Source organism: Schistocerca nitens, chromosome 7 (genome assembly GCF_023898315.1).
Source record: "Schistocerca nitens isolate TAMUIC-IGC-003100 chromosome 7, iqSchNite1.1, whole genome shotgun sequence".
NCBI classification, from domain to species: Eukaryota; Metazoa; Arthropoda; class Insecta; order Orthoptera; family Acrididae; genus Schistocerca; species Schistocerca nitens.
Window position 1 is genome coordinate 560,452,259 of NC_064620.1, and position 18,918 is coordinate 560,471,176.

The 18,918-nt window shown below is 46.4% G+C and overlaps 1 protein-coding gene across 2 annotated transcripts in view; it reads left to right on the forward strand.

The window, feature by feature from the left end:
• LOC126194893 (uncharacterized) overlaps nucleotides 1–18,918 on the forward strand; it is a 67,184-nt gene that overhangs the window by 22,111 nt on the left and 26,155 nt on the right. For both annotated transcript variants that reach the window (XM_049933244.1, XM_049933243.1), the window contains exon 2: nucleotides 15,029–15,255. In XM_049933244.1, the coding sequence (XP_049789201.1) occupies nucleotides 15,081–15,255 (175 nt within the window). In that variant the 5' untranslated portion in view covers nucleotides 15,029–15,080. The remainder of the gene's footprint in view (nucleotides 1–15,028; nucleotides 15,256–18,918) is intronic.

Here is an 18,918-nt window from a genome sequence, read left to right on the forward strand (position 1 = left end):
TCCAGGCACAAAAATTGCTGCGTACTTCTCTGCTCCACACCTTCCCTGTCCGGGTGGAACCGCACCGTACCTTAAATTCCTCGCGTGGAGTCGTTTATACACGCTCCCTCGATGGATTGTCTGATGAAGAAATTCAGCACTACCTGTCTGACCAGCGCGTAACGGCTGTTCATAGAGTTGCGAAAAGGGTTGACACGAAGATCATTCCAACCCCACCGTGCCTCAGACAGGCAAATACAGCACTGTCCTTGCTTCTCCTCGGCCAACAAAGGAGGCGGCCACGCAGACTTGCGACCTCACCTTTAGTGCCACGGTCGTCCGATCGGCCAGCGCAAAGATCGCCCGTTCAACTTCACCACTTTCGCCTGCCCACTCTATGGCTCACCCTTCGTCGGGTTCTGCTAAATCTCGAGCCCACAAGTCAGACACCAAGTCTTCGAAGAAAGAGCATACTCGTGAAGAGTTTTTACGTATGTCAACTTCACCACCATCGGTTCCTCCTTCATCTAAACCTCATACTTCCAAGAAGGCTACAAAGAAACCCAGTTCCTCTCCTTCTCCGCCAAGGCGTGTCCCATCTACAGCGCCACCTGGCGGAAATCGCCCTCGGCCGTCTTCTGTGTCGCCGAGGCGCACTGCTGGTGGCCGGTCAACCGGCCGATCGCTGGTGGCAGGAGCTGCTCCTGACCAACCTATGGATCAGGATCTTCTGCCTTCGGCTGAATGCCATTCCATGCTGTCGGTCGCAAGCTCTGAGCAGTAGTTGAGTTGACAGCACCCTTGGTCACAATCCTCCATTTTCTGTTCACCCTATGTCCATTATCCACTGGAATATCCGCGGCATTCGAGCCAATCGGGATGAATTGTCGATCCTCTTACGATCCTACTCGCCGGTCATCTTCTGTCTTCAGGAAACAAAGCTGCGTCCTAATGACCGCTTTGTTCTCCCTCATTTTCAGTCCGTCCGATATGACCTCCCCTCTGTGGAAGGCACTCCAGCCCATGGAGGACTCATGATTCTTCTCCATGATACTCTCCATTATCATCCAATCCCCTTAGACAGTTCCTTCCAAGCTGTCGCCGTCCGTCTTTCCCTTTCTGGATACACGTTCTCTCTTTGTACTGTATACATTCCATCGTCCACACCAATGGCACGAGCTGATCTCCTTCATCTTCTTGGTCAGCTTCCACCCCCCTATTTGCTGGTTGGGGACTTCAATGCCCACCACCCGCTTTGGGGATCTCCACATCCTTGTCCACGTGGCTCCCTATTGCTAGACGTCTTCCACCAAGCGGATCTAGTTTGCCTCAACACTGGGGTCCCCACGTTTTTTTCTGCCTCCACGACAAATTTATCTCATTTGGACCTTGCGATCGGTACTGTTCCGCTAGCTCGGCGCTTCGAATGGTTCGCCCTTGATGATACACACTCGAGTGACCACTTTCCATGTGTCCTTAGGCTGCAGCCTCAACTGCCATATATGCGCCCGCGACGCTGGAAGTTTTCCCAAGCCGATTGGATACTTTTTTCGTCTCTAGCGACATTCGATGACCGTCGCTTTCCCAGCGTCGACGATGAGGTCACACATATTACCGACGTTATTCTTACAGCTGCGGAACGTTCAATACCACGCACCTCCGAATCGCCCCGGCGCCCCCCAGTTCCTTGGTGGAACGAGGCATGCCGTGACGCAGTACGTGAGCGGCGACGTGCTCTTCGCATTTTCCGTCACCATCCTACTTTGGCCAACTGTATCCGCTATAAGCAGCTCCGTGCGCGATGCCGTCGCGTCATCCGCGATAGCAAGAAGGCAAGCTGGCAATTCTTTATTAGCTCCTTTAACACCTTCACTCCCTCCTCGGAAGTTTGGAGTCGGCTTCGACGGTTCTCAGGCGCGTCTAGTTTATCCCCGGTCTCTGGGCTCACTGTCGCGCATGATACCTTAGTGGACCCCGTCGCAATTTCTAACTCATTGGGTCAGCACTTTGCTGAGATTTCGAGCTCTTCAAATTACCCGCCAGCGTTTCTCCCGAAGAAACGTGCAGCGGAAGTGCGACATCTCGCTTTCTCCTCTCAAAATCACGAAAGCTACAATACTGTTTTCTCCATGCGGGAACTCCAACATGCCCTCTCTTCTTCTCGCTCCTCCGCCCCAGGACCGGATGGTATCCATGTCCAAATGTTGCTGCATTTATCAACCCATAGTCTGCGTTACCTCCTTCGCCTTTATAATCGAATTTGGACCGACAGTACTTTTCCCAGACGATGGCGGGAAGCTATCGTCGTTCCCATTCCGAAACCTGGAAAGGACAAACATCTCCCCTCTAGCTATCGCCCCATTTCTCTCACGAGTAGTGTCTGTAAGATTTTGGAGCGTATGGTGAATTACCGTTTAGCTTGGTGGCTAGAATCCCGCAGTCTTTTAACACCTGCCCAATGCGGATTCCGAAAGCATCGCTCTGCAGTTGACCATCTTGTTGCTCTCTCCACTTATATCATGAACAATTTTCTCCGGAAACGCCAAACGGTAGCAATATTTTTTGATCTGGAGAGAGCATACGATACCTGTTGGAGGACAGGCATCCTCCGCACACTGTTCTCTTGGGGCTTTCGAGGCCGGCTGCCCCTTTTTCTTCGCGAATTTATGGCAGAGCGAACATTTAGGGTGCGGGTGAACACTACTCTCTCCCGTACTTTCTCTCAAGAAAACGGGGTACCCCAGGGCTCCGTGCTGAGTGTTGTACTGTTTGCCATCGCTATAAATCCAATTATGGATTGTCTCCTTCCTGATGTCTCGGGCTCCCTCTTTGTGGACGATTTTGCGATCTACTACAGCTCTCAACGGACCAGCCTTCTTGAACGACGTCTTCAAGGATGTCTCGATCGCCTCCACTCTTGGAGCCTCGAAACCGGCTTCCGTTTTTCTCCCAGTAAGACCGTTTGTATTAATTTTTGGCGACGTAAGGAGTTTCTTCCGCCCTCCTTACATCTAGGTCCTGTCAACCTTCCGTTTTCAGACGTCACTAAATTCTTGGGTCTTATGTTTGACAGAAAACTGTGCTGGTCCTCCCACGTTTCCTATCTTTCGGCTCGCTGTCTGCGAACGCTCAACACCCTCCGTGTCCTGAATGGTACCTTCTGGGGAGCGGACCGAGTGGTCCTTCTCCGCCTCTATCGCGCCTTAGTGCGCTCGAAATTGGACTATGGAAGCATAGTCTACTCCTCTGCTCGGCCGTCTATTCTTCGGCGTCTCGACTCTATCCACCACCGTGGATTACGTTTAGCGTCTGGAGCTTTTTACACTAGCCCTGTGGAAAGCCTTTATGCTGAGACTGCAGAACCTCCGCTGTCCAATCGGCGAGCGGTCCTTCTGAGCCGTTATGCTAACCATCTGTCTTCCATGCCTGCTAATCCAGCTCATGGCCCTTTTTTCGACGCCTCCTTTGATGTAGGGTATGCAGGCCGCTCCTCCTCCCTACTACCCCCGGGAGTCCGCTTCCGTCAACTGCTCCATTCTCTTTCCTTCCGCTTTCCTAAAACCTTCTCGACAACTTGGGGTACAGCACCGCCTTGGCTCCGTCCCCGGATCTGTCTGCTCCGTGATCTTTGTCAATTTCCCAAGGATGGTACACCTTCACTTGTTTATCGTCAGGCATTTGCTGCTCTATGTGCACAAATGACGGACGCCACATTTATTTACACCGACGGCTCGAAAACATCGTTGGGTGTAGGGAGTGCCTATATTGTTGGCGACGCCCCAAATCACTTTCGGCTTCCCGACCAGTGTTCGGTTTATACTGCGGAGCTTTTCGCTGTTCTCCAGACTGTCCACTACATCCGCCGCCATCAGCGGATACAGTACGTAATCTGCTCAGATTCTCTCAGCTCTCTCCTCAGTCTCCAAGCTCTTTACCCTGTGCACCCTCTGGTCCACCGGATTCAGGACTGTCTGCGCTTGCTGCACCTGGGGGGCGTCTCGGTGGCGTTCCTCTGGCTCCCGGGACACGCTGGTATCTGTGGGAATGAGGCGGCTGATATAGCAGCCAAGGCTGCAGTTTCTCTTCCTCGGCCAGCTATTCAGTCGCTTCCCTTCACCGATCTACGGAGCGGTTTATGTCGCCAAGTTGCTCATTTATGGCATGCGCATTGGTCAACACTTCCCCGAAATAAATTGCGGGAAGTGAAAGCCCTTCCTTGCGCTTGGACCTCTTCCTCCCGAACGCGTCGTCGGGAGGAGGTAATTTTAGCTAGACTCCGGATAGGGCACTGTCTTTTTAGCCATCGACATCTTTTAAGCGGCGATCCTCCCCCACTCTGTCCCCACTGCTCTCAGCTGTGGACGGTAAGACACCTTTTAATTGAATGCCCCTATTTTAATCCGTTACGCTCCCGTCTACAGCTATCGCCTGATATATCGTCAATTTTAGCAGATGACACGCGCTCAGCCGACCGCGTTCTCCAGTTTATTAGTGACAGTGAAATGACGCCAGTCATTTGAAGTTTTATCGGGGACCATCAACCCCTCTCTGTAGTGGACTTTTAAGCCTTGTTTCTGCTTTTAGTGTCTCCAATTTTTTGAGTTTCGTTCCCATTTTTGCTGTTTTCCATTTTCAGTTTTTATTATTTCCTCAGTCACGGACCGGGCGATAATGACCATAGCCGTTTTGCGCCCTAAAACCAAAAAAAAAAAAAAAAAAAAAAGGCATGTTGAAGAAAGTATCGCAATTCATCTTACCATTGAATACTCTGCCGCTGTGCCGACGTCGAATGCCGATGGTTATGTGCCCATTTCGTTCATAGTTGCCGATGTCGTGGTGCTAACATTCGCACATGCCTGGGTTGTCAGCTGCGGAGGCAATCGTTTATTGTAAATGGTGCACTGTGTATTCGGACACACTCGTACTCTGCCCAGCATGAAAGTCTGGTGTTAGGTCTGCCACAGTCCGCCGCATGTCCTATTTTACCATTTTACCAGTCTTCCCAGCCTACGACAGGGGGTGGCCACGCAAGCCCACGATGTCTGGATGTGGTTTCAGCCCTGTTTCACGCCTTGAACACACGACAAGTCATGCAGTTTCCGAAATGTTCTTGCCGAATCTCTGGCCCATCACAATGTTAACTTGATTAAAACTCAGATAGATTGCGCGCCTTCACCACTGTTCGCACGGACAGCAAGCTCCCTGGAATTAGATACGCCGTGCGTGTGTGAATAGCAGTGATTCCTCGCCAGTTGACGTTGTTTTTGCCTGGATGGGTTTATATCGATAGTAGGTCGGAGGTAATTTGTTCTGGCTGGTCAATTTATCATTATTCTAACAAGAAATGCACCGACGAACAAGAAGCACAGCGTCAAAAACAATACACACTTGCTTCGCTTTCCTTGGATGATACGTCACAGGAGGGGTTGCGAAGCAACTCAAATCGCTTGATACGGGCAAGTCTTCAGGTCCAGATTGTATACCGATTAGGTTCCTTTCAGATTACGCTGATACAATAGCTCCCTAATTAGCAATCATATACAACCGCTCGCTCACCGGTAGATCTGTACCTACAGATTGGAAAATTGCGCAGGTCGCACCAGTGTTTAAGAAGGGTAGTAGTAGTAATCCATCGAACTACAGACCTATATCATTGACGTCGGTTTGCAGTAGGGTTTTGGAGCATATACTGTATTCAAACATTATGAATCACCTTGAAGGGAATAATCTATTGATACGCAATCAGCATGGTTTCAGAAAACATCGTTCTTGTGCAACGCACGAAGTAATGGCCACTATCGACAGGGGATCTCAAGTTGATTCCGTATTTCTAGATATCCGGAAAGCTTTTGACACCGTTCCTCACAAGCGACTTCTAATCAAGCTGCAGGCCTATGGGGTATCGTCTCAGTTCTGCGACTGGATTCGTGATTTCCTGTCAGGAAGGTCGCAGTTCGTAGTAGTAGACGGTAAATCATCGAGTAAAACTGAAGTGATATCAGGTGTTCCCCAGGGAAGCGTCCTGGGACCTCTGCTGTTCCTGATCTATATAAATGACCTGGGTGACAATCTGAGCAGTTCTGTTAGGTTGTTCGCAGATGATGCTGTAATTTACCGTCTAGTAAGGTCATCCGAAGACCAGTACCAGTTGCAAAGCGATTTAGAAAAGATTGCTGTATGGTGTGGCAGGTGGCAGTTGACGCTAAATAACGATAAGTGTGAGGTGATTCACACGAGTTCCAAAAGAAATCCGTTGGAATTCGATTACTCGATAAATAGTACAATTCTCAAGGCTGTCAATTCAACTAAGTACCTGGGTGTTAAAATTACGAACAACTTCAGTTGCCGGCCGAAGTGGCCGTGCGGTTAAAGGCGCTGCAGTCTGGAACCGCAAGACCGCTACGGTCGCAGGTTCGAATCCTGCCTCGGGCATGGATGTTTGTGATGTCCTTAGGTTAGTTAGGTTTAACTAGTTCTAAGTTCTAGGGGACTAATGACCTCAGCAGTTGAGTCCCATAGTGCTCAGAGCCATTTGAACCATTTGAACAACTTCAGTTGGAAAGACCACATAGATAATATTGTGAGGAAGGCGAGCCAAAGGTTGCGTTTCATTGGCAGGACACTTAGAAGATGCAACAAGTCCACTAAAGAGACAGCTTACACTACAACCGTTCGTCCTCTGTTAGAATATTGCTGCGCGGTGTGGGATCCTTACCAGGTGGGATTGACGGAGGACATCGAAAGGGTCCAAAAAAGGGCAGCTCGTTTTGTATTATCACGTAATAGGGGAGAGAGTGTGGCAGATATGATACGTGAGTTGGGATGGAAGTCATAAAGCAAAGAGGTTTTTCGTCGCGGCGAGATCTATTTACGAAATTTCAGGCACCAACTTTCTCTTCCGAAGCCGAAAATATTTTGTTGAGCCCAACCTACATAGGTAGGAATGGTCATCAAAATAAAATAAGAGAAATAAGAGCTCGAACAGAAAGGTTTAGGTGTTCGTTTTTCCCGCGCGCTGTTCGGGAGTGGAATGGTAGAGAGATAGTATGATTGTGGTTCGATGAACCCTCTGCCAAGCACTTAAATGTGAATTAGAGAGTGATCATGTAGATGTAGATGTAGAGGACATCACGCTTGAGGCCACAACCTCCCTCTGCCCGCACAGCTCTGGCTGTCGCATCGTAGCTGGCCTGTGTTCACCACTATGTACCCCCCACCCCCAGCCATAGTACAGATACTTAGAAAATTTTGTGGGGCGAGGTTGTCAGCGAGTTAGCTGAGCAAAGACTGGTGCTGCTACAGCCTCCAACCAGTCATGTCGAGCTCTTTGCTCCAGCCAGCGTCACATCGCAGCACGCTCGCGTACTCGACTGTAGCTGTACGCACTCCGCTACGTCTCCCACACCATAGTGTAGGACAGGAAACTCATTTTATTTGAACAAAATGTGCGTGTTTTCCAGTCCCCAGTGACCAGTGGACGATCTGCCTGCAGAAAGAGAGAGAACTGACGCTAATGGCTGGCTCGAGCCAAAGTTCTCTCACACAGACATGAGTCACCCGCATGTCAGGAGCCGGGTTATAAGCACGTCGGAAATCTGCCACCCCGTCTAAGAACAGCAGCGAGCAGTGGACTCACTATTACAATCAATTACCTCGAGCAAAATGAAGCGTTAATAACGTATTAGCACCGCTAGTGCATTACTGAATGCGAATCTGAATCCAGAATATGCTTTACGTATCCAACATTAGGTCGCCTCATATTCTTACATCTAGTTCATTTCGCTCAGCCTGATCCCTCGTATGATCGCTGTGCCAGATGCACGAAGGCGTTGACATAATGTAATCACAGTCCACGTTGAACATATTCTCTCTCTCTCTCTCTCTCTCTCTCTCTCTCTCTCTCTCTCTCTGTATTGCGTCTCGTTTGCTTTCCCGTCACAAATGGCTCTGAGCACTATGGGACTTAATATCTGAGGTCATCAGTCCCCTAGAACGTAGAACTACTTAAACCTAACTAACCTAAGGACATCACACACATGCATGTCCGAGGCAGGATTCGAACCTACGACCGTAGCGATCACGCGATTCCAGACTAAAGCGACTGGAACCGCTCGGCCACAACGGCCGGCTTTTCCGTTACATTCGATTATGACCATCGTTATTAACGTAACTTCGAATGATCTACAGAATTTCAAAGACACAAGCTGCTCACTACAGTGTTTGCTATGAAAATTTATCTGTGGATTAATAATAATACGTACCATCACATACACTCTGTGATCAAAAGTATCCGGACACCCCCCAAAAACATACGTTTTCCATATTAGGTGCATTTTGCCGCTCCCTACTGCCAGGTACTCCATATCAGCGGCCTCAGTAGTCATTATACATCGTGAGAGAGCAGAACTCATGGACTCACGGACTTCGAACGTGGTCAGGTGATTGGGTGTCACTTGTGTCATTCGTCTGTACGCGATATTCCCACACTCCTAAACATCCCTAGGTCCACTGTTTCCGATGTGATAGTGTAGTGGAAACTTGAAGGAACACGTACAGCACAGAAGCGTAGAGGCCGACCTCGTCCCATGACTGACAAGAGACCGCCGACAGTTGAAGAGCCCCCCCCCCCCCCCCCCTTTTCTAACTCCGACTTTTGCTGTTGCACATGGATTAAGAAGAAACGCGAACTAACTGTAATCGACCCTGCAAGTGGAGTAGAAAAGAGTTTGGCACCTGCAATAATTTAATTGGATAGAAATTAATTAGATAAAAGAAAGTTTCATTAACGTAGTGAGAAATGAAAAGGCTGCTCTACCGATTAACAGAATGAAAGATCTGTCCAAAATAACAATTTGATTTAGTATGACTAAACTCAAAATAATAAACAAAACACATGAAACATTTACAATACATCAAATTGGATACTCAATTAAATGCTGTGAGAGTGAAGTTGTCCATAAACTAGATTGTGACATTTATGACCAAGTGGTATGTGGAGCCAATTCCTTGCGACTTAAATCTTAAGAGAAACATTAATTGGTGCTACAGTAGTGATAACTCAGACAACAGAACAGGCGCGCTCTCCTGAGCTCTGATTATCACCTAGCAACATTCCCTGATTTTCCGGTGCTGCAGGCGTACATTAACAAGCTGTCTTCTTAACTGCAAGGACATGATCTGGCATACCGGAGGCGATGGCTGGTTGCTTCGACGTCCCATCGTGGTGATGATAATGTCGTGAGTTTAGCCCGAAACAAATTCTCCTGGTCTGGTTGTTCCTGGCAGCACCAATACGCCTCTGAGGGAGACGAAGAAGGCTCCCTACACAATCACTGACGGTACAGTGAGTGATTTTAACAAGAGAAGTCACACAGTAACTCCAGTACAGTCAACTTTAGCCAAAACTGCTCAAGACGGACAACATAGGCCGCTTGTACACAGAACGCTCAATTGCCAACTGTACTCGGACAGTTACGTTGAACTCGAAACTTCAGCAACTTCGTCAAACAGTTACAATTAAAAATTAAATGAAAGTGTATTAGACAGCCAACGGAAGGCAGGCTGTCCAGAGCAGCGAGAGCTCAGTCTTGTAACCTACTCCGACCTAAAGCCGAGAGCCGACCCTCTCAAGAGCACCTGTACAAGCCGAACACAGAACATTGCCACCCCCATGACAGTGGCCATGGTTAAACGTTCCAATCAGCAACTCGAAAACCGGCGGAAAATTCCCCTCTATTGCCAGAGCACTACTATTCCACCAATGGAGATACTTGGCGCCAATTTCTGTGCCGATTTTGCTACGTCACGGAGCTATCTCCTGAGCAAACCAATCACAGTTATGATTTTGCAGAAAACGCGGGATTTTGCCCACCAAGACTGCGTGGGAACACAAGTCATTCCCACATCATTCCCACGTCTTGCTGGTAGCCCGGCAGAAAGTGTTTTCACTAAGTTTCTACGAATTAACGGAATCTCTAGCCCAGCCGCTCCGTCAGGCCCCTGTGGGGCGTGTCGCCCCCGCTTTTATGACAATGTCGGCGTCTGGAAAGCATCCACTTGGCCCCTCACAGCTGTCGGCTTAACCCTCTCAAGATCAGCAGGACCCGCCTGTCACCAGACCACCCGGGTGGCGGGAGACGCTGCGTGGGAAGTCCACGTGTGAAGGAATAGCAACTTTTCACCGCATGCAATTAGAGACGAAAATCGAATTACTCAGAGTAAGACAGAAATATGAGAGGCGGCTCATGCCAACTCTCAAGTGGTGCACTCCCTAACATAAAGAAGAATTTAAAAGTGCCGACACACATTACAGATACGTTTTGTGATAACATTGCGCTTCTTCAAAAATCTATGCTCGAGTGGACTGTGAGTAGCGATTGGATATGGACGGTCACTAACGTTAAAGAAGGAGATACGTGGGTCGTTTAAGTGATATTTACCTAGTAATTTCTCCAAGTGGGTCCCTGCGAGACGTGGAGTTAAGGCAAAGCTACCGTTTCTCCTCTATTAGAAAGGCAATGTGTTAGCACGAGGAATATACGGTAATACTGACAAGGAAGCATTGGAAATCGTTTCCGAGAAATGCGTATCGCTTGGTCCCCGGTTCGTGGGTGACCCATGTCTCTGGGAAAGAACTTTGGCTCGAGGCAGCCTCTAGCGTCAGTCCTCTCTCTTTCTGCAGGCAGATCGCAGACTGGTCACTGAGGACGGCAAAAAACACGTATTTTGTTTTATTTCCCATACTACGGTGCGGGAGACACAGCGGTGTGTCTCGAGCTGCAGCTGATCACTCGGGCGGGCTGCTATACGGCGCTGGGTGGAGCAGAGGATTCGACGTGACGGGTAATGTTTTTCTGTGGCTGATGATCCCGGGAGGACGAAGCCAGAGCGTATGACCAGTTCGATTTTACACAGAGTACGCGAAGGAATTTACCCCCCTTCTTGCAGCGGTGTACCGAAGGTCTCTAGCAGAGCGTAGGGTTCCAAAGGATTGGAAAAGGGCACAGGTCATCCCCGTTTTCAAGAAGGGACGTCGAACAGATGTGCAGAACTATAGACCTATAGCATCTATCAGTTGTAGAATTTTGGAACAAGTATTACGTTCGAGTATAATGACTTTTCTGGAGACTGGAAATCTACTCTGTAGGAATCAGCATGGGTTTCGAAAAAGACGATCATGTGAAACCCAGCTCGCGCTATTCGTCCACGAGACTCAGAGGGCCATAGACACGGGTTCCCAGGTAGACGCCGTGTTTCTTGACTTCCGCAAGGCGTTCGATACAGTTCCCCACAGTCGTTTAATGAACAAAGTAAGAGCATATGGACTATCAGACCAATTGTGTGATTGGATTGAAGAGTTCCTAGATAACAGAACGCAGCATGTCATTCTCAATGGAGAGAAGTCTTCGGAAGTAAGAGTGATTTCATGTGTGCCGCAGGGGAGTGTCGTGGGACCGTTGCTATTCACAATATACATAAATGGCCTTGTGGATGACACCGGAAGTTCACTGAGGTTTTTTGCGGATGATGCTACGGAATATCGAGAGGTTGTAACAATGAAAAATTGTACTGAAATGCAGGAGGATCTGCAGCGAATTGACGCATGGTGCAGGTAATGGCAATTGAATCTCAATGTAGACAAGTGTAATGCGCTGCGAATACATAGAAAGAAAGATCCTTATCATTTAGCTACAATATAGCAGGTCAGCAACTGGAAGCAGTTAATTCCATAAATTATCTGGGAGTACTCATTAGGAGTGATTTAAAATGGAATGATAATATAAAGTTGATCGTCGGTAAAGCAGATGCCAGACTGAGATTCATTGGAGGAATCCTAAGGAAATGCAATCCGAAAACAAAGGAAGTAGGTTACAGTACGCTTGTTCGCCCACTGCTTGAATACTGCTCACCGGTGTGGGATTCGTACCACTTAGTGTTGATAGAAGAGATAGAGAAGATCCAACAGAGAGCACCGCGCTTCGTTACAGGATCATTTAGTAATCGCGAAAGCGTTACGGAGATGATAGATAAACTCCAGTGGAAGACCCTGCAGGAGAGACGCTCAGTAGCTCGGTACTCGCTTTTGTTGAAGTTTCGAGGACATACCTTCACCGAGGAGTCAAGCAGTATATTGCTCCCTCCTACGTATATCTCGCGAAGAGACCATGAAGATAAAATCAGAGAGATTAGAGTCCACACAGAGGCATACCGACAATCCTTCTTTCCACGAACAATACGAGACTGGAATAGAAGGGAGAACCGATAGAGGTACTCAAAGTACCCTCCGTCACACACCGTCAGGTGGTTTGCGGAGTATGGATGTAGATGTAGATGTAGACGTTGTTCTTTTTGTTTCTGATCGGAGGCTGGAGCAGCAGCAACAGCCTTTGCTCAGCTAACTCGTTGACAACCACGCCTCAACGTATTTTGTTTTTAAGCAAAGTGTTTGCAAAGTGAACACAAGCCGGCTGTGATACGACAGCCAGAGCTATGCAGGCAGAAAGAGGCTGTGGACTGAGGGGTGATGTGTTTCTGTGAAGTATAATCCAGGGAGGACGAAGTAAGTGTGTATTGTTTGTGAAGCTGTGTTTATCGTTTATCTGTTTATTTTTTGTTGTTAGAATAATGATAAATAAATCCCGTATTGTGATTGGTTGTGAGCATTATGACGATGACGCGACGTTGATAAAAAATACGTAAAAAAATTGTGGGAGTACTTACATACTTGCCGGTGTCTCAAATGATGTAAAAGAACTCGAGTGACGTGACTTAGCGTAATTCATTGTTACCAAATAGCTGCAGTCTGCTCCTCTCCCTCTGTTGCCCTGCTCCAGAGTGTCCATTTAGCTACAATGTAACAGCTAGTAAGTAGTTTATGGATGTTGCCACAGTACTGCCGACGTTGAATGATGTTCAAATGGTTCGAATGGCTCCGAGCACTATGGGACTTAACATCTGAGGTCATCAGTCCCCTAGAACTTAGCTCTACTTAAACATCCATTCCCGAGGCAGGATTCGAACCTGCGACCGTAGCAGTCTCGCGGTTCCCGACTGAAGCGCCTAGATCCGCTCGACCACTGCGGTCGGCTCGAATGAAGTAATAGGGCACAAGTGATGTGACTCTGGCGTGGCAGTCTTTGCTCAGCTAACTTACTAATGGAAAATGCTGCTGGGGACGAATGGCGCTGGAGCTGCTCAGGCATCTGATACTATGAAATGAAATGCTGCTCCTTGGGGAGTCCCCGACTCAGGAGACCATTGGCCAAAAGATGTCGATACTCAAACGCTATTTGACCCTCCCCCAGCCCCACCCCCTCCCAAAAAAATACACTATGTGATCAAAAGTAACCGGACACCTGACTGAAAATGAATTACAAGTCCGTGGCGCCTTCTATTGATAATGCTGGAATTCAATGTGGTGTTGGCCCACCCTCAGCCTTGATGACAGCTTCCACTCTCGCAAGCATACATTCAATCACGTGCTGGAAGGTTTCTTGGGGAATGGCAGCCCATTCTTCACGGAGTGCTGCTCTGAGGAGAGGTATCGATGTCGGTCGCTGAGGCCTGGAATGAAGTCGCCGTTCCAAAACATACCAAAGGTTTTCTATAGGATTCAGGTCAGGACTCTGTGCAGGCCATTCCATTACAGGGGTGTTATTGTCGTGTAACCACTCCACCACAGGCTCGTGCATTATGAACAGGCGCTCGATCGTTTTGAAAGATGCAATCGCCATCCCCGAATTGCTCTTCAACAGTGGGAAGCAAGAAGGTGCTTAAAACATCAATGCAGGTCTGTGCTGTGATAGTGCCACGCAAAACAACTAGGGGTGCAAGCCCCTAAGTGAAAAACACGACCGCGCCATAACACCACCTCCTCCGAATTTTACTGATGGCGCTACACACGCTGGCAGATGAGTTCACCGGGCATTCGCTATACCCACCCCCTGCCATCTGATCATCACATTGTGTACCGTCATGCGTCACTCCACACAACGTTTTTACACTGTTCAGTCGTCCAGTGTTTACGCTCCTAGCACCAAGCGAGGCGTCGTTTGCCATTACCGGCGTGATGTGGGGTCAGACAGCCGCTCGACCATGAAATCCAAGTTTTCCCTCTCCCGCCTAACTGTCATAGTACTTGCAGTGGGTTCTGATGCAGTCTGGAATTCCTGTGTGATAGTCCGGATAGATGTCTGCCTATTACACATTACGACCCTCTTCAACTGTCGGCGGTCTCTGTCAGTCAAATGGCTCAAATGGCTCTAAGCACTATGGGACTTAACATCTGAGGTCATCAGTCCCCTAGATTTAGAACTACTTAAACCTAAGGACATCACACACATCCATGCCCGAGGCAGGATTCGAACCTGCGACCGTGGCAGCAGCGCGGTGCCGGACTGAAGCGCCTAGTACCGCTCGGCCGCAGCGACCGTCTCTGTCAGTCAACAGACGAGGATGGCCTGTACGCTTTTGTGCTGTACGTGTCCCTTCATGTTTACACTTCACTATCACATTGGCAACAGTGGACCTAGGGATGTTTAGGAGTGAGGAAATCCTTCGTAAAGACGAATGACACAAGTGACACCCAATCATCTGACCATGTTCGAAGTCCGTGAGTTCCGCTGAGCGCCCCATTCTGCTCTCTCACGACGTCTAATGACTACTGAGGTCGCCTATATGGAGTACCTGGCAGTAGGTGGCAGCATAATGCACCTAATATGAAAAAGTTATGTTTTTGGGAGTGTCCGGACACTTTTGATCACATACTGTATAAAATGCCTGACAGCACATTTCATCACCCACATCAACGTATAGAAAATGTTTCCAGAGTTTGGAAACATATGATATTACACAGATTTTAAAGGCGAATATTTTGAAATACAGTAAAACAATGTGTACCAGAACATTTCTTTCACAGAGCTACTCAAAAGTAACTGGTTAATGGCGGGGATTGGTTAGGGATTCACTTCTCGTTTGATTGTAATATGAAGCCCGACATGGCGTTTCAGAACTAAAAACTCGTTATTAACCAGTTTGTAACCAATTCCAGGTGATTCCCTGTGCTGGTCGCCAGTGACTGCTGCCCGTAGTTCCAAGAAATCATGAGTGGCACTACGAAGGAGATCCAAGATTTAATTATAAAAAAATTAATAGCAGAAGTAGCAAAACGGGAGGTACTGTGGAGAAAAGGACTTGGTGACGATTCTGAAAAAACAAAAGCTTGGAAAGAAGTTGCAGCGGAAATCAGGAAAGATTTTGTAACCTGTAAGTGGTACGGTAAGTTGCTTTCATTTCATTAATCAATAGGTAATAAGTAAGGGAAATAACTGCGTCTGGGTGCAGGCAGTTTCTGGTTGCCTATGTTGGGGACAGCTGTGGCGCAGACGCAAGCATGCTCTCACAATGTTGCAATTTTTATGAAACCACCTCCATCCTCCCATTCCCCCTCCCCCTGCCCCCTTCCAATCGGTCAGTTGGGTAATGTATAAACAGTAGGCTGTTTTCTTATTGGCTGAGACATCCTGCATGGTTAGGGTTGCTTATCGTTATCACTATACTTTATAACCCAGCTTGGACTACACTATTCCTTATTGTAATGATTTATCTACAGTTACATCTACATGGATACTCTACTACATCTACATGGATACCCTGCAAATCACATTTAAGTGCCTGGCTGAGGGTTCATCCAACCACCTTCACAATTCTCCATTATTCCAATCTCGTATATAGCGCAGAAAACAAGAACACCCATATCTTTCCGTGCGAGCTCTTAGTTTCCCTATCTTATTACGGTGATCGTTTCTCCCTATGTCGGTCGTATTACTGTTCGTTTGTGGATCATCACCTGCGACCAGCTTTGCGAAAGAAGCGGTGACACTTTCTGCGCAACCCACCCATCATTTTGTACGACAATGTGCGAGGGCACGTAGCGCAAGCTGTGGCTGCTCTGTTCGGTCGATGGGTCTTGGACGTACTGTGCCATCCACCATACTGCCCGGACTTAAGTCCTTGTGACTTTGATTTGATTCCGAAGATGAAGGATTTACTTCGTGGCATTCGTTTCAGAACTGTTCCAGAGATTCGACAGGCAGTAGACCGCTCCATTCGCACCATCAACAGAACAGGCTCTGCTAACGATATACTACGCCTTCTCTATCGCTGGCAACGGATTCTACACAACCCTGGTGACTACTTTGAAGGACAGTAACAGGCGCAAACATGTAACTCTTTTGTATCGGTTGTGAATAAATAGTTTCCACTGTTTAAGTTCCAACTCTCGTATATATGTTTTACTTTAACTTGACACTTACGTTAAATCAGTATCAGCACAACGACACGTATGGGAAAGTCCAATCTATTTGTAACGTTTGTGATGATTTTGATCCCACAAAGATATCATTGACTGATTAGCCAGTTACCTCCCCGTAGCCACCGTCGACAAGAAGCAAAGTGAAGTATTCCCCTCGTCATTATTTACTGATCAGTGCCGCCTTACCTCCGTTTCCTCTACCTACAAAAGACAAAAATGGCACGATTTTTAAAGAAGTGGACTGAGAATTTTTTTTTACTTTAAATCATGCATTTACCGTTGCTGTTTTGTTTCCATGCAACATACACAGATGCAGTTGTAATTTATAATGGATGTAGCACTGCAGCACATAACCTTAACGCGTTCGAAAAAAGATTGTAATGCCAGCAGAGTAGTTTGTTACAACTGTTTAGCTACAATATAGCGAAGTATGTAGTAAACTGTCCGAATTATGTCTGTTTATTTTTAAAGACATAACTATCTGGAATCGTAAATTAATTTGTTACACGAATCGGTTTTGACACACAATTCGTATATAGCATTCCCACGAAAAAATAATATAAAGTTTTGACTACTACCACCATCATTAACCCTACTTCTTACATCTTCTATAGGAGATAACGGTGCTGGTACAGGATGAACAGTTTACCCCCCCTCTAGCAGGAGCTGTTGCACACGGGGGTGGATCTGTAGATCTAGTCATTTTTTCACTACACTTAGCAGGTGTATCATCAATTCTTGGTGCAGTAAACTTTTTTACAACAGCAATTAATATACGATCAGAAAGCATAACTTTAGACCAAACACCTTTATTTGTTTGGTCTGTAGCTATTACAGCCCTTGCCGGCCGGGCGGCCGTACGGTTCTAGGCGCTTCAGTCTGGAACCGCGTGACCGCTACGGTCGCAGGTTCGACTCCTGCCTCGGGCATGGATGTGTGTGATGTCCTTAGGTTAGTTAGGTTTAAGTAGTTCTAAGTTCTAGGGGACTGATGACCACAAATGTTAAGTCCCATAGTGCTCAGAGCCATTTGAACCATTACAGCCCTTCTTCTTCTTCTTTCACTTCCAGTTTTAGCAGGAGCTATTACTATATTATTAACAGACCGAAACCTAAATATATCGTTCTTTGACCCTGCGGGAGGATGAGATCCAATTCTATATCGACACCTGTTCTGATTCTTTGGGCACCCAGAAGTTCTAATTTTACCCAGATTTGGTATTATTTCACACATCGTATGTCAAGAAAGAGGAAAAATTGAATCATTTGGAACGTTAGGTATAATTTACGCCATATTATCATATTGTATGAGCACACCATATATTTACAGTAGGAATGAATGTTGACACGCGAGCATACTTCACATCAGCAATAATAATTATTGCTGTACCTACAGGAATTAAGGTATTCAGATGACTAGCTACATTATATGGAACTAAATTGAAGTTTAACCCACCATTATTATGAGCTCTAGGATTTATGTTCCTATTTATAATTGCTAGATTAACAGGATTAGTACTAGCAATCTCATCATTTGATATTGTATTACGTGACACATATTATGTAGTAGCCCACTTCCATTATGTCCTATCTATAGGAGCAGTATTTGCAATTATATGAGGTGTTATTCAATGATACCCACTATTTACAGGATTAACTATAAACAATACATGATTAAAAATCCAGTTCACAATTATATTTATTGGAGTAAACTTAACATTCTCCCCTCAACGCTTCTTAGGGTTAGTAGGAATACCACGACGATATTCAGACTACCCAGACGCATATACATGTAGTAGCAAGAATTGGATCTACAATCTCTATTGTAGGAATTATTATATTCATTGTAATCATATGAGAAAGAATGACTGCAAACTGAGCAATTATATTTAGAGCTAATGTAAGAAGATCAATAGAATGACTACAAAATAACCCACCTGCAGAACACAGTTACTCAGAATTACCATTAATCTCTAGATTCTAATATGGCAGATTAGTGCAGTAGATTTAAGCTCTAAAAATAAAGGTTTGACCTTTTATTAGAAAAACATTTAATGGCAACATGATCAAATTAATCCCTTCAAGATGTAGCTTCACCATTAATGGAGCAACTATCGTTCTTCCATGATCATACTATGGTTGTATTATTATTAATTACAGTAATTGTAGGTTATGCCCTAAGTTATATATTATTTATTGCTTATACAAACCGAAACATACTTCATGGACATTTAATTGAAACCATCTGAACAGCACTACCAGCAATTACCCTAATTTTTATTGCTCTTCCATCACTAAGACTAGTCTATTTACTTGATGATTCAGTAGATGCAATAATCACAATCAAAACAATTGGACGACAATGGTACTGAAGATATGAATATTCAGACTTCATAGACGTAGAATTTGACACCTACATAACACCAGAACAAGATTTAGAAAACGACGGCTTTCAACTTCTAGACGTAGATAACTGAACAATTCTACCAATAAATACAGAGGTACGAGTATTAACAAGAGCATCAGATGTTCTTCATTCATGAGCAGTACCTGCTCTAGGGGTTAAAATTGATGCACACCAGGTCGACTAAATCAAGGAACATTTACAATAAACCGACCTGGACTATT